General features: G+C 46.9%; 5 protein-coding genes across 5 annotated transcripts; 3 read left to right on the top strand and 2 right to left on the bottom strand.

Moving 5' to 3' along the window:
* Positions 1-1,318: 1,318 nt before the first annotated feature.
* Positions 1,319-2,196, top strand: HD556DRAFT_1447442 (uncharacterized protein; the record flags this gene model as incomplete). Its single annotated transcript, XM_041307266.1, has 3 exons — positions 1,319-1,552; positions 1,611-2,008; positions 2,064-2,196. The coding sequence occupies 3 exons, from the start codon at positions 1,319-1,321 to the stop codon at positions 2,194-2,196; spliced, it is 765 nt and encodes a 254-aa protein (XP_041156116.1).
* A 94-nt stretch (positions 2,197-2,290) lies between these two features.
* Positions 2,291-4,010, top strand: HD556DRAFT_1447441 (uncharacterized protein; the record flags this gene model as incomplete). Its single annotated transcript, XM_041307265.1, has 6 exons — positions 2,291-2,349; positions 2,403-2,578; positions 2,629-2,721; positions 2,791-2,807; positions 2,860-3,941; positions 3,989-4,010. 6 exons carry the CDS (start codon positions 2,291-2,293, stop codon positions 4,008-4,010), a joined length of 1,449 nt encoding a protein of 482 aa, XP_041156115.1.
* A 3,794-nt stretch (positions 4,011-7,804) lies between these two features.
* On the bottom strand, positions 7,805-8,143 carry HD556DRAFT_1198707 (uncharacterized protein; the record flags this gene model as incomplete). The annotated part of the gene is made up of 2 exons (XM_041296333.1): positions 7,805-7,973; positions 8,040-8,143. Coding segments are annotated over 2 exons (273 nt in total), but the record flags the coding sequence as incomplete, so codon positions are not given.
* A 3,407-nt stretch (positions 8,144-11,550) lies between these two features.
* HD556DRAFT_1311713 (uncharacterized protein) lies at positions 11,551-12,358 on the top strand (the record flags this gene model as incomplete). The annotated part of the gene is made up of 3 exons (XM_041300566.1): positions 11,551-11,577; positions 11,631-11,935; positions 11,992-12,358. 3 exons carry the CDS (start codon positions 11,551-11,553, stop codon positions 12,356-12,358), a joined length of 699 nt encoding a protein of 232 aa, XP_041156113.1.
* A 514-nt stretch (positions 12,359-12,872) lies between these two features.
* HD556DRAFT_1495887 (Alpha/Beta hydrolase protein) lies at positions 12,873-15,160 on the bottom strand (the record flags this gene model as incomplete). Its single annotated transcript, XM_041308876.1, has 6 exons — positions 12,873-13,082; positions 13,138-13,501; positions 13,559-13,606; positions 13,654-14,707; positions 14,761-15,028; positions 15,092-15,160. The coding sequence occupies 6 exons, from the start codon at positions 15,158-15,160 to the stop codon at positions 12,873-12,875; spliced, it is 2,013 nt and encodes a 670-aa protein (XP_041156112.1).
* Positions 15,161-16,125: the final 965 nt, after the last annotated feature.

Genomic DNA, 16,125 nt, shown 5'->3' with positions numbered 1-16,125 from the left:
TAGTAGGACAGAACTAGTGACTCTACATGAATGTTGCGTTGCAATATATCAAATCCTTTCATACATATTTACATTGTGAACATGGACTTATTGTGTTATGGCTGAATGATTAACTAGTAACTTAAATGTGCCTAGGACTTAAAGACTTTCAATGAAGTTGATCGGACGAAAACGCACTTGTGGTCAGACGAAAACGAATAGGCATTATATTTGCATTATATCATCCTTAAGCTTCACCATTCAATCTTCAAACTTCAAAATTCAACATTCATACAATGTATGCGGTGAACTGGTCACCTTCACCCTTGGCTTTAAAAGCTCTCTCCCTTGGCGCTCTAAAATGAATAGGCATTATATCATCCTTAAGCTTCATCCTTCAATCTTTAATCTTCAAAATTCAAATGGCCTGCATTCATACAACGTATGTGGTGCACTGGTCACCTTCACCCTTGGCTTTAAAAGCTCTCTCCCTTGGCGCTCTATATGTCTCATCACCCCCATGTAAGTCATTTATGACTCTCGTCCCTCATGAAGAGAGAATCAAGCTCCCTTCATTGCGGAGGGTGCGACAGTTACTCGACCTTACTTTATTCTCATTCAGTGGCACGCGCACGCCGCTCCTCATACCGCCAGATATGGTGGGGAGCACGGAAAGTGTCGCTTGGACTTATCCGAGTCTAGACTTTCACCATGAACAAATGATGGACAATGTACTAGCTGAGAGTCTGGAGCACAGGTTGTGACCAGGATCTGTGTCAGCGTGCGAGTGTTAAGGCTTAGGTAGTAGAAGAATACATTGTATATCGTTGACTGGATCTGCAGCATGTCGGCGACACTGAGTAACACACTATGTTGAACTTACGACTATCTCCTGGCATCATTACATCAATTGATGAGGTGTCGGGCGTCGTCGGGAATTGGTGCATACATGGTGTTACAATGTCATTATTAGGAACTCAGTACCTAGTCACTCGGTCACTGGGGGCACCAGAGATGGCACCAACAAAGAAGCATGAGTAATAGTACAATTTGGAAACCTGTAAACGATTTTGAATAAATTTAGACGCTGGAACTAACTGGATCCTCCACACACTTGATTTTGGTGTCCCGAGGCAACAAATGAAAAAAAAACGGTCTGTGCATGCGATGATGAATGTGCGCCTCCAGGATACATAAGACTTCTATAACAATGATCGATCGAGCAGACACTTGCCTAAATATTTGCTAACGCCATATGTTTGTGCTGAGAACTTATATCATTAACAGTACGACATTGCACTATTTTATTACTCACATGGGACTGATTGGTGTATTATAGATGCCGGCAGCTACATGGGCCTCGAAGGAACAGACATGCTGGCTTCGAGAACAATTCCCAGCATATCTGGAGTGCGCAAAAGAGGGAGACTATACTCATTTCTGGCCTATACTCTATGCCGGATGGTTCAGAAAGTACCCGGAACACACAGTCCTCTTTCCCGACATCCCTGAGAGTTTGCTTTCTGCGGAGCAACTTGCCGATGTCACTGAGGTGAAGGCCACGCGTAAGGTGGTAAGTGAATTTTTCACCTAATAGAATAGCACGGCACTGACCAGTATTCTCACCTCAGCAACTTCAGACCTGGTTCCGCTGGCGCACGAATGGTTCAAAAAAAAATCGCAGCTTGAAGAAGAAGTGTACTGTTTTCGATGATGCCTTGCAGCCGAAGAGACGTGTAAAATCCGAGGCCGAGATCTATTCCGAAGTATATTATGACGAACATATTAAGCCATTGGTCATGGCGGAGGCAGAAGCCGGCAACGTGACGACTTCTGGCAAGCGTGTGGCACTTGGCCGAAAGTTTTCGAAGGAGCTGCTTGAAGATGAGTCCGAGGACGTCAAGGCTGAAATTCGTGCGAAATATGAGGAACGGATGAAAGCAGTCAAGAAGGGCACCAAACATAGAACTCACACTCTTGACGACAACGACAGTGATGATAACGAGGTGGATGCGGAGGTCATCGCACAGTATGTTTCGTTTTGTTCTAAAAGTTCTATTCAGATGGGCTAATACCATTTACAGAGGTATTGATGACTTACCTGTGATTTGCCGTCGCTTTGCGCAGCTTGTGAAGCAGAAGACTCAATTCGTCGTCTCGTTCATGTTTGCTGGGCCTGATCCGAGGAATGACTGGGACATGACGACTTTATCATGAGTGGTGTGTATTTACTCTAAATTGGTGACTCACGATCAGAAGCTGTCACCCTTCGGAAACACCCGAAGGAAAATCCTTTCCTGCACTGTATGAGATGGCCGACAGAGCATTCTTGGAGGCCTTCCAGCAGTATGCGGAACAGATCTTCCATAAGTTTTTTTGAACCGGTTTTGAGGCCACTCACCAAATGCACATCCAGCTGCAAGTAAACGCAAGCCTGATGTTGCACCAAACGGAGACGATGACGAGGCCGAGGAAGGCGAGCCTAAGGAGGAGGAGGACAGACAGTTGGTAGAGGAAGGTTCTAGCCAAGGGGAAGAGACCCAGCCATGCGAGTTGGAAGGTGAGAGGACTGAGGTGGGGACGGCAAACTCTAGCAATGGTGAGTAGTCTGGTTCTTATACGTTCTTACATTGGTCTGATGCATCAAAGCCTTCCTTACAACCCCCGGCGCGTCATTGGCTGATGCATCAGCCGGTTCTGCAGCAGCCTTCCATCCAATCCCCGGTGCATCAGCGTCATCAGGTGAGGCATCAGTTACACCTGGTTCAGCTGATATTAATCATGCATCAATGATGCCTGATGTGTTGGCAGGGGTGATTGAGCAACCAGTAAGTACCTTTTACGCCATCTATTTCTTTGATATCTGATCTATTAATTTAGAATGACACGCAGTGCGGTAGTCATGAGTATGGGCCATATGGGGTGCAGACGGCCATGTTCAGGATGCAGACTGAGCTGCCGTACAATGTCCATGCTCCTCTGCCCTATGATACACAGGCCCATGCTACATACGGGCCACAAGCCTACCTTGGCTATAACTCGGCTGCTCATTCAACCTATGACTTGGACTTGCAGGCTCAGTACCATGCCCACACCCACGCTCATGTGGCTCAGGGCAGTCATGCATCACTCTCCGGACTTCATGCACCCTTCCTTCCTCACACCGATGCATCATTGCAGACAGGCAACTTCCCTGGCTTCAATACGCACCCTTCAGATTCATTCCCACAGGCTCTCATCACCCCCAACTTCTCGTTTACTGAGGGGTCACAGCATTCAAACTGGAACTTCAATGACATAGGATTTCTCACTCCTCGAGACGGGTGGCGACTATCAGATCTTCTGTCCCCCACCTCTGCAGAGCGTAGTAGCCTGGCTGCTGGAATCAATGACGACTCACTTCCCATTCTGCCTTCGCCTCCCACCATGCCTTCGCCTCCCGCCATGCCTTCGCCTCCCGCCATGCCTTTGCCTGTTGTGCCTCCTCTCGTTCCAGCTCCAGGTACAGATGGGACTTCTTGCCCTCCTACCACGAAGGCTGGAGCAAAGCCAAAGCCTGCAAACCAGCGTCCCAATGCCAAGTCCACGAGGAACTCCAAACCCTCGCCTGCGGCTGACACAACTACGCAGCCTGCCTCTGCTGTGCCTTCCACCAAGAAGAGAAAAGCCAGAGCAGCGGCCACAGAACCTGCCCCCAATCCTGAGGTCAGCGCCACAACAACCACGCCCTTACCTGTTCCTGGTGTCCCTGAAGGCACCACAAGTCAGCCGGAGGGGGTCAATGTTGACTCTACAGTATGCATCAAACGTGTGCCGAAAAAGTCTAGGCGTAATGAGGCTGCAGATGCGATTGGCACTGACGGTGTTTCATTCTTTGCTGGCAAGGAAAATGCGTGCCTAGATGCAGAAGGAGCGTCTTTATTGAAACGGCCTGCGCAGAATGAAGTTCCCGGCACTCCCAAGTATGTAACTGTTCTTACTTCTTTTTGTACATACTGACGTCCATCAGGAAAAAGTGTTCCAAGGCTTAATTTGTTCTCAGACGCATCCCAGTCGTACTCTTACAATTATCCCAATAGTACTTAGCATCTTGATAACACCCTTAACAATTTGTCCCCGTAGTGTCTTATACTATCTCTATCTTGTATTGTGTTCACGATGTGAATATAATATTTTGTTGTGCCTAAAATCTTCCTTGATTCCTTGAACACATAAGATAAGCTCTAGTATTAGTACGTCTGACCTCAATTATAGTCTTGAACGAGTGGACTTAGGCAATGGAGATTACGTAGGCTGGGATGCAATTCATAAAGTACCATACTAGTATGGTGCTGCGTTGCGACTTGCCGGGTGGTGGTTGTATTTATTGTTGGATTTTTTTTTACCAGCGGAAGGGCACGTAATGAACAGTAGTATTCCTGAGCAAGTAGTATGAATGACTGCATAAGGTACACTAGTATATAAATTAACATAAGGGCGTGAAGGTGCGTAATGCATCAGTGCTAAAATGGCTGAGGGCGGTGGGAGGCGGGAGGCGTGCAGGTGCGTAATGCATCAATGCTAAAATGGCCGAGGGCGGTGGGAGGTGGGAGGCACGCAGGTGCGTGATGCATCAGTGCTAAAATGGCCGAGGGCGGTGGGAGGCGGGAGGTGCGCAGGTGCGTGATGCATCAGTGCTAAACTGGCCGAGGGCGGTGGGGAGGCGGGAGGCATGCAGGTGCGTAATGTATCAGTGCTAAAATGGCCGAGGGCGGTGGGAGGCGGGAGGCGTGCAGGTGCGTGATGCATCAATGCTAAATTGGCCGAGGGCGGTGGGAGGCGGGAGGCATGCAGGTGCGTAATGCATCAATACTAAATTGGCCGAGGGCAGTGGGAGGTGGGAGGCGTGCAGGTGCGTAATGCATCAGTGCTGAAATGGCCAAGGGCGGTGAGTGGGAGGCGCCTAAAATAACCGAGGTATTGTAACTGCGCAACGTGGGAGGCAGGCACATGCATGATGCATCGAATGTGCATCTCGAATGCATCAACGGATGATGCATCGAATGCATCACAGATGCACCATCCGTTGATGTATCAAACAAATGCATCATGGATACATCACCCTATACTGTCACTATGATGCATCAGTATTTGCAGGCCTACAGTTGTAAGACAAATGCATCACCACTATCCCTGCAATTACAGCATTTTCTTGCATTACTATGACAAGGACGCCTGCCTCACGTGTTGCGTGGGCCATCGCAGTATATTCCGCTTCTGTTGATGAGAGGGATACTGCATTTTGCTTTTTAGAACTCCAGGTAATTGCTCCTCCTCCCAGTTTGAATACATATCCTGATATCGATAGTCGGTCTCTAGGATCGTTTGCATAATCTGCATCCGACCATCCGACAACTCGAATTTGCCCTTTATCAGGTTTCTCGTTCCCTTGATACTTGATTCCAAGTTCTCGCGTTCCTGCTAAGTATCTTAGTACACGTTTTGCTGCTACCCAATGCGCTAATCCTGGGTTCGCAGTAAACGAGCTAAGTCTCTGTATAGCGTATGCGATATCTGGACGTGTTGCTACGGCCAAATACATCAGCGATCCGATTAGTGATGCATAGGTATTACTCCGGTTGCCTTCCTGGTCTGTCGCTTCTTTCTCGAGCATAATTTTTGGATCTAACGGCATACCTACTGAATTACTCGACTCTAGACCTTGTTTTTGTAGAATCAATTCGATATATCTTGTTTGCGAGAGTTTAATCGACCTGTTCGGTCTATCTTGCGTAATTTCAATTCCTACAATCTTTTTTGGTTCTCCAAGGTCAGTAATATCGAGTATATTCTTCAGTTGCTCCTTTAATCGATCCATTAGACTCGAATGGTCTGCGAATAGCAACAGGTCGTCAACCCAGACGGTTATTATTTCCGTCCCTTCTGCAGATTCTCTGATGTAAGTGCATGGATCCGACTTTAGTCGTCTGAATCCGATTTTTGTTAGGCGTCCATTTAGTTCAAGGTTCCATTCTCTACCCGACTGTTTTAGGCCATAAAGGGTTTTCTTTAATCGGCATACTCGGCCGGTCCCATCATCATAGCCTTCGGGCTGTTTCATATATACTTCTTCTTTGAGTACGCCATTCAGGTACGCTCCTTTTACGTCCATCTGCTGTATTTCCCAATCGAGGGATGCAGCTGTGGACATTACTGAACATATTGTTTCTAGACGCACGACTGGTGAAAAAGTATCTGTGAAATCCATACCCGGTATTTGTGAATACCCTTTGGCTACCAACCGCGCCTTGTATTTGACTAATTCCCCCTCTTTGTTCGTTTTCTTTACTAGGACCCATTTATTTCCTACTAAGGTGCGATCTTTTGGGGGGTCAACCAATTCCCATGTACCCATTTGTTCTAATTGAGTGAGTTCAGTTCGTACTGCTTCTTCCCACTTTGGCCATTCATCTGACGCTTGCGCGTCCTTTAGTGATTTTGGCTCATGTGGTTCGAAGCTGCCGTTTGCCATATAGGCAGCTAGAACTACTTCTTCTTCATAGAGCTCTTCTTCGAGCTCATGTCTTTCGTGTGCAAAGTACGCCCACTCTGGTTCAGGGTCATTCAATTGGCGATAATCCTGTCTTACCGTCTGTCTCTTTGTCCTTCTAGGCGGCTCTATATCATCTGAATCTGTTGGGGGACGCTTTCTCTTTAGAATTGAGTTGTTTTCGTCTTTTCCTTTCAGATTTTCACGCTTATTTTGCCCTTCAGGATCTTCTACGGCATCTTTTGGATCCTCTATGGTATCTTTAGGTAATATAGCGCTATTTTGTGTTGTCTGCGCGTCTTTCCCTTCTAACTCCCCCTCACGCTGCACATCACGTACTTGCGCGATGTTATCTAGGAACCTATAGTTCTGTGATACATGAATTTGGTGCATCCGTGTATTATAATATTTTATTGCCTTTGGCCCGTCCGTAAATCCAACAAAGATTTGTTTTACAGATTTTGGGCTCATTTTTGATTGATTTGTGTCCTCTTGGAGCACATATACCGGCGCACCAAATTCCTGTAGGTGAGTTATATTAGGTTTCTTACCATTCCATAGCTGTTCTGGCATTGCACCTTGTAGCGCTCGCGTAGGCGCGTGGTTTCTGATATATGCGGCATGTGATACCGCTTCTGCCCATAAAGACTCCGGTAAGTCTTTTTCTATTAGCATCGCTTGTGCGAGCTCCGCTAATGTTCTGTTTAGTCTTTCAGACACGCCATTTTGCTCTGGTGAGTAAGGCGCTGTTGTCTGAAGTTCTATCCCCTCATTTTTACACCATGTTATTAGATCATTATTGATATATTCCGTTCCATTATCAACTCGGAATCTTTTTGGTTGGTCTGTCCAGCGCTTCTTTAGGTGTGTCGCATACTGTTTTACTTTGGTGGATGCTTCATTCTTATGCTTCATAAATTCGACGCTGCACCTTCGGGAGCAGTCGTTGGTGAAGGATATATAATACCTTGATCCACCAACAGATTGTACACGCGCTGGTCCCCAGACATCACTATGCGTTAATTCACCGAGTGATTTGGAACGTTTGTCTTTTGCATGCGGGAACAAATCTCTGGCATGCTTTGCTTGGATACAAGCCTCGCACTGTGGCATAGGTGAGTTATTGTCTAACACTTCCATACCTTCTACTAATCCTTCTTTATATAGGCGTTTCAAGCCGCTATAGGCTATGTGACCATATCTCTTATGCCAGGTGAGCCAATCCGTGGGTTTATTTTCTCGAGCGATATTTATTTTTGCCGTTTTATTTAGTTGCGCTCGGGTATTTTTTAATAGATATAACCCGTTTTGTAACTCTCCTTTGGCTATTATGCGTCCTCCAGGTGCTTTAAGAGTTACCCCGCCATTTCCCATGATTGCATGTCCTCCTTCTCTGTCTAGGCGGGTTATAGGCACGAGATTATTTGTTGCACTCGGTACATACAATACATTTCTCAATTTGCACCTCATTTTCATTTTTCCTACACTACTCACAAGTTCAACCATCCCTCGCCCTTCAGCCTTAATAGACTGGTTACTAATACCTGTAACCTTATGGGATTTTAATGGAACGTAGTCCGTTAATGCGGACTTAATCTTTGTGATGTGTGACGTGGTGCCTGAGTCAGCAAGCCAATCGTTGTTTACCAACTTGACTGCTTTACCTTGGCTATAGTTTGCCTCGGCTTGAGGTTCATTCGCTTCTTCTTCGATGACCTCTTCCATATCGTCGCCGACAAAAGCGACATTATCCTCCTCGTAATACTGCGCGTCTTCGACAATATCTTCAACGACGTCTTCGACGACATTCGCATTGTCTCTCCTAGCGCACTTAAGAGGAGGCTTTGACGGTCCTGCGCCCGCCTGTCCGCCACCTTTGCTCCAGCATGTCTCAATAGTGTGCCCGCTCTTATGGCAGTTGGAGCATTTGGTCTGCTTGTCCTTGAACCAACACTCTTTTTCAAGGTGACCGGACTTCTTGCATACTCCGCATCTCTTCATCTCCTTCCTATCTCTTTTCTTTTTCGGATTCTTCTCCTTCATGGTGAGCGCACTCTCTTTTCTTTTCCCTTTGCCATTGAGCTTTTCTTTCCTTCGCGCATTCTCCTCCATAATTAGGGAGATCAGTTCATGCGAAGTAATCGCCGTCGCGTCACCTATCCTGTTTTGATATGTCGTCGTGAAGGTGTCCCAAGACTCGGGCAAAGATGAGATAAGTACTGTGCAGAAGTCATCTTTCGCTACTAAACTTCCCATCATATGCAGGGTCTCTTGGATCTCCCTCATGTGCTTGACATGTGTTGGGATATCTTCATCATCATCGGCGAAGGTTCTATAGAACTTGCGCCTCCATGTGGTAATCGCTTGTTTGCCTCACGACGATAGGGAGGAACCAGTAGTTTGGTCCGTCATATTAGGGGTTTGTTTCGGTTAGATTTTTTGATCTTTTGTTAATGTTTTTATTTGCGTACGGCAGGGCTCATAACCTATTGCGATACAGGCTATAAGACTTATAGTTGGCATTATAGTTTTTATTCGGAGACTGATAGATAGATGTCAAGTAGTAGAGAATTTTTATTTCAGATATCTCCTGAATCATTATATATCCTTTACTCTCCGACGATCTCAGACACTCCGAAGTTCCGCTACGTTCGGCATATCGACTAAAGGTGAGTTCGGCTTGTTATTCTCAACATGAAGGATGGTTATAACAAGTGCACTGCGTATCTCAAAGCACTCACAAAAGCCATTTAGTTTTGATATGGATTTCCAAAAGCACAATAAACACAGGACAAGTGTTAGTAGTACTGTAAATTTGGTGAGAAGTGAATAGAGCACTATACTACATTGTTCCGTGCGCTTATTTTCAGGAGTAAATGAGGAGAAAGATATAGTTTGCTTTTGAACATGACATTGTGCCAATCAAGGTCACCACTTGTATTATTACATAAGGCCCAACCAAAGATTCGCCTATGTACGTGCTCGTAATGTTAATGAATAAGCATGACATAAATATTACATAAGCTGTGGCATCTTCTTCTTTTCTCTACACTGTTGAGTGTTGTCGCTGTTGTATCTTATACTGCTTTTTCGTGGGCTCTCTGTTCTGTTCTCCTATGTGCATTAACTTATCCTTTTCTGCAGTGTACGATATTCGTCTACAAATTCACGTGCCGCATCGCTCGTGTGCTTGACGAACGTTTGTTGTCTACCGCATGCGGTTGCCCATACCACCTCGGATTGCCCCAATTACTATGCTGGCCCTGAATTTCATCTGTCGTGCTTCGAATCCCCTGGAGACTTATGTTCTGGACTTTCGTGAGCGCTGAGGCCGTTGTTTGTTCGTGCAATTACTGTTTGCAGACTGTCACTAGTTTGACGGCGAGTCGATTGTGGTGACTCACAACAAAGTGTCCGTGTGATCATCTCTTCTTGTCTTTCAAGCATCGGTTGGCTTCTGATCAATGTTATGATGTATTGACGTCTGTTATTTCAGTTCCTTGCTCATTTCCGACACAGCTCCACTATGATCGCAAAACATTTGAGCGGCTCTCTGCGCTGGCTTTCTCACCTGTACTACTGCCTAGCACAAGGTCATCCCATTGTCTGTCCTCATTCTCGTGCTAAGATCGGTCATGGATCTGTATTTCGCATTCAGGAACGCCTTTTGTTTCCGCAGTCAGCCGGCTCTCAAATCATCCGTGGTCCTTTCCAACATGAAGACAAGATAACGGCGGAAGAAAAGGGTTCATATACAGGTTTGAAACCACATGACGGTCAGTTTCTCATGAACTTGTAGAGCTGCGGACAGAACCCTCCTAAGCGAATCTAGAACCTGGACTTAAAGAGGTCCAGGAACTCACGAAGACTTCGGAGGGTAGCCTACCTATCAGGGGCTGTAGTGACGGAGTTGCAGAGTATAATGGTGTCATTTTGCGACACTCATATGCACATGTGCTGGGCAACGAAACAAAGTATGTACAAAGTTCGTGCTTAGTCTTGAGTCATGTGTAGATGAGGGTAGGTCGTCACTCTTGTCATCACTTTCTTACAGTTTTGGTCTCAGCAAAGTCTTTAGCACTACAGTAAGGTCCCTAAGCTAGGGGAGAGGGAGCCTATCTGTCTAGACCTAGGGTTGTACTAAGATCAAGGGGACACGTACATTACCCCAATCTGACGGCACGCGGGTACCACTGGAAAAAAGGTCAGGAGCAACGCAAAGGCACTCAGAGCGAAGGGTAGGTAGGGCGCATAAAATGCAGATCCATTGTCCCAGATCTACTGTCGGTTAGGGCTCCATGACGGCATTTCTGACAGCGTCACGGTGATAAACACACAGGACAAGCATTAGTTTGGTGAGAAGTGAATAGAGCACTCTATATTGCATTGTTCTGCGCTCTTATTTTCAGGAGTAAATGAGGAGAAAGATATAGTTTGCTTTTGAAGTGGGATGAGTCCCTCAATGGTGAAGCAACGACGTTACGATCGGACTCGGACCGAACTGTATTATTACATAATATGAAGGTAAGTCGTAACCGGTAACCCTCTTCCTTACAGCTTTAATCATGATCTCGCACACGCTTGGACAATATCATGTTGCCTGTTCCTTTTGCAGAAAGATAGACATGCCACCACCGACGAGTCACGATGGTGAAATAAGGACAGCTGGTCAAGGGGGATCAAGGCTACATCGAATACCGGTTGTTATGCTTCCACAGAATCCACACCCATCGGACGAGGTTGCTGACTTTGTGCATCTTCAGGCAATCTTCTGAAGCTTCAGGTGCCGGTAAATGCAGCCTGCCGGAATGTCCAGCTTGGCGCGACGTGTCAAATCATCATATCTTTTGGTCCTCGCTCGGATCGGCAGTGTTTCTTTATCCGCCCCCTTTTGATTTTCAAATCCCAGTTGGTCGAGACGTTACGCGTTATGGTCAACCCGACCAAACAACTTGCTCTCTCTATATAATGTACAGTGTTCGAACGACTCATTTCAATCCAACCACAGCCAACAAATCATCTCTCCTGTTGAATATACAATCATGGTTTTCTACGCATATGTCAAACAGGTACCAAAATCCATTTTTCGTTGTCTGCGATGTCGTGCTAAATCGCTGTTCAGATCACGGACAACGTGACCTATCGATACACGATTACCTTTGATAGTCGCGAAGTTGCGGACGAGTGGTGGCGTGCCGTGTCCACTTCCACCGTCACTAGTTTCGTTACCAGTGTTCAGCGTGTCAACGCCCAGTTCTACACTCATAACGTGAACGTGGCAAACGCCGCCAACTCCCTCACCACGACTGGAGTTGCGACTGATTTCCTCGGCAAGGTGTTTTTCACCTTGGAGAATGACTTGGGTGGTCGTGGCTTGAGCATCATCCCACCGCTCGAACATTTCGCGGACCACATCAGCGGAAACTCGTAAGTCAGTTCCTTGCAGGACGTTCTGCATTTTTCTGATAGTGGCCCTACCAAAGTTTCTTCATTCGCTCCAAAGTCGCTCCTTACGACTATTGGTACTATCCCACATCGTCTAACACGACGAACGCGGTCTATGTTTCGCGCACCGAACGCACTCGCTTCACCGTTAGTCTCACCAGCGGTACTGCAGGGACCGTCATGATTGGCTCTGACGATGTCGTTATCACGTTGACCACCGCTGGTCTGTCGGTCAACGTCGATGCCACCACCGCTCAAGTGATTCTTTCACTTGCTCCTCTGACGGGGTTGACTCTTAGTACCCTTTTGACCAACTTCACCGTTGGGTCTTCCTTGTCTGTGAACGATGAGACCGTGAAGGAACTTTTCTACACGGTGAATGGGGAAGAGTGGGAACTCGCTTGAACTGCTATCATTTGACACAAAGCTGTCATGCACCCGGTACTGTTATAGTCTCTTCCCTAGATAGCCGAAAGTGTACTGTTAGTAACGCTATGAATTTTCTCTTGAACGCCTGCAATCACATGTACCACTGCTTTTGAGATAGACTGGTGATTACTAGTCCGTCAATGAGACGCCCTGGCTATGCCACTCATGCGTGGTTATACAAGCCAGGCTGGTCCCGAGCCTAGCTTGCGGCCTTTGAGATGTGTGAATCCTTTTGGCATCGACCTCTCCACTAACCTGGCATCCAAATGACTCAGACAAATTTGTACACATTCATTTTTTGTTAGTGATAATCAAACTCCAGGTGCGTGCCGTGCTGAATGGTATCTCCACCGGTAGGTCGTGGTCTCTAGTGTTCTCTACCCCCATGGCCATCACATCTGAGTCAAATATAGCATAAATACACATCTCTTTCAACTTGATTCGTTCATATTCAACACCAATTATACATTACTGCTATATTGTTCTTAGTTCAAGTTGCTACAGCGGGCCTCACCATGCTCTTCTCGTACCATTCCCTCTCGAACTCAATCGCCTTCTTGAGCGTCCCTGATGTGCGCCACCCATGTTGTTCGCCATCGAAGAAATGCGCCTCAACACGCCCTTTAGATTTAATGATCCCATCAATAATAGTCCAGGATTGTGCGGGCGGAACAATTGCATCATCATTGCCTTGAAGAACCTGTTGGAAAGATGATCTACCCAACACAACGGATTTCATCGAGAGATGAACATACGAGTAATGGGGTTTTGATGTTCGTAGAAAAATACACCGGGCTCCGGTCGTGCCAAACTTTCGGAATCTCTTCCCTTGTACCGCCAAGAAGCTTTATGATATACATGAGCTCGAACTTGTGCGTGTCTTCTGCAAAAAGCTCCATGTTTGAAACTCCGTAGCTGTTCGTGGCACTTGCAAAAAATTTCACTTTGCTCGCTGCGGAGGAGTCGAGGGAAATGGCAGCAAGGGTAGTAAACCCACCCGCACTCCCGCCCCGGATCGCAGTGCGTTTGGTATCGATGAGGGAGCTGATTTGAGGTGATTGGATTGCGCCAATGCAGTCGCTCACGTCGGTAATACCCCAGTTTCCTTGGAGGCGCTCCCTTTGTCACATCTTCAGCGTTGTTCCACGAGAAACACAACAGCGAATGGTAACATACACATATGCGCGCCCATAGCCCGAAGAGCCGCTGTAGTTTACATCCAACCTGCAATTTATGAGCGTGATGATACTTCGGTAGTCGACAGGACCTACCAAGCATATCCTCTGCTTGTGAAATACTGCTTCAGCCAGTTCAAATGCTGGGTCTCTAATCCTGTGGGACCACCGTGTACGCTAAGCACGCAGGGCGGCTTCTCGCCGGGAATGCTCGAACCCGCATACGCTGGGTTATTTGGGGCGTAGTACACAGCATATACGGTCTTGTCACCTGCCACTTTGAACTCAAGCGGGGTTGGAAGTGAAATGATGCCTTCAGGGAACGGAGCGGCAGACGCGGATGCGGTAGATCTGAGGACCTGGAAATTTGGCACGAATGATGGTCCTGTAAGAGTGCAGAGCATAGCTGCGCCGGGAGCGTTGCTTTGCAATCCCGTGAAGACGAAGGTGTAGTCCGACAGACGACAGACATTGTTTACCACTACAAAGTCGAACGATTCGTCTTTAATCTCTACGTAGGAACCTGTGGCGATATCAACCACATAAAGGACACTTCGGCCAGCCCGCCACGCAACACAGATAGCTTTTGTGCCATTCTCGTCCAGTAAGGCGAATGAGTAATTGTCAAGCGTCCAGGATGGCATGCAGAAGTCTTGCTGCACGACCGAAGAGAGGACTGGTTTGGTGCACGCCTGGGTATACTCCCACAGGTTTGCAAACTTGCTTTCGTCAGAGGTAAAGAGAAGCTTGTCGTTGGAAGCCCACAATGGATAACACGCGCTAAGATTGTTAGCTTCGCCGGCAACCAGCTTCGTGTTGCTCAGGCTAAGTGTATGAGTGCTGGAATTGTAATGGACGTCGGCCACGTAGATCTGTCCACCCTCCCAAGGCATGTCTGGGTGTTTCCAGAACTGCCATGCGAGCTTATCACCAGAAGGTGAAAATGTCGGTGCTGCATAGAACTCAATTTCTGCGTCCTCGGTGGAAACCAAGGACGTGACAGTGGCAGCTGAGGAGTTGACGACACAAAGAGAATTGCGCACGGTATGCGGCGTGTCGTTGGTATGGTCTTCCAAGATGGTGACGAGTAGATCTGTGTGGACCGGGTGTACACAGAAATCTGCGTAGCGATAAAGCTTATTTGGATCCTCTGTGCAGGGAGGTTAAGTACGGCGTTATAGTCCGAAGAATGTACCTAGGCACCTGGAGTGATTGGTTTGATATTCCCGTCTTTCGCGGCATAGATACGGAAGTCCATGAAGTTTGAAGAGTACACAGTCCCATTATAAGCGATTGCAGCACCTCCACCATATTCATGAACGCGCGTGCGCGCATTGAAGTCCTTGCCGAAGACCTCCTTTTGAGTCTTGTTACTCATAACTACACATCGACCACTCTCCGATGCACGCTGTTCGATGTAGTAGATATCCTTTGTGACTGGATCTACAAAGATGGCGGTCAAGGCGACACTCTAAGGTCACCACGTAGATTAGTTTGAAATGCCGAGCGATTAGAGACCATGTGAAAAACATACATCCTGAGCAATAGCATCGGCTGTTATGGGGGACTCCCAAAGGCCATATGGTGCGTATTTCTGAGCCATAGTATGATAAAACGTTCAATAAGACAGTCAGTAGATGAGATGGTTGTGTGGGAGTAAGATTGAAGTTGAAAGGGAGTGGGAGTTACATACCAACGAAGGCTTAAGCTTGGGTATTAGTTGTGGTATTTATGGTACATGCACCCTGACCGTGCACGTTTCAGTATTTCTGTCACCTGAGTGCTAGCTTGACCATTTTGGAACACGTCGATCATTGCATGAACCTCCGAGTCTCGCCTTTGCCGCCGTACGTGATGCATTGATGTTTGGATCAAAGGCTCTTGACAAACAACCACTTGATTGGGAAGCGATTTTGCAATTTCAAATTTCTTCTCTCAAACCGACCCACATGTCTGGTTGATCACAACATGACCAAGTACTACCTTACGCATACCTTTGCATTTTGACATTTCAATTCAAGAATTCAACATTTCACCAAATCTACCCAGGCAAACTGGTCTACGAACTTTCACTCATATCTCTGTTTTTCTGAAAAACTACGATGTTGGCGCAAACAGAGACGATGAATAGGCTCTTTCCACTCATATACGTGGTATGACTACACCAACTTGAACAGGTTGATCTAACACTTCGCGTTCGCGACTCAGTACTCAACGGAGGAATAGGCGACGACTTAATCCCGATGTTTATGATGGCCGTTTCATGCAAAACAATAACATCAATCTGATAGATCGTAGGGCGCACCAAGTACCCCAACGTGATGATGAAATACCATTCACCATTGGACAGAACCTGAGAGGAGGGGGCTTACCCAGACGATAGCTTTACTCGGGCCTTCGAAATGTCGTGACTTAGGTCAAGACAACTGGGTCAACTACAGAGTAAGTACATAATTTGCTCCACCGACTCGACCATGTCGACTAATCTGACTCTGTTGATCGACAGGGAGATGACGACGCACTATCTTTGAATCCGGATTGGTCACATACTTCGCATCCTCCTGAGTC

Source organism: Suillus plorans (assembly GCF_016647745.1).
Source record: "Suillus plorans strain S12 chromosome Unknown HD556scaffold_63, whole genome shotgun sequence".
NCBI classification, from domain to species: Eukaryota; Fungi; Basidiomycota; class Agaricomycetes; order Boletales; family Suillaceae; genus Suillus; species Suillus plorans.
Note: the sequence above shows the minus strand (reverse complement) of the source record. Positions and strands in the feature narration are given on the sequence as shown.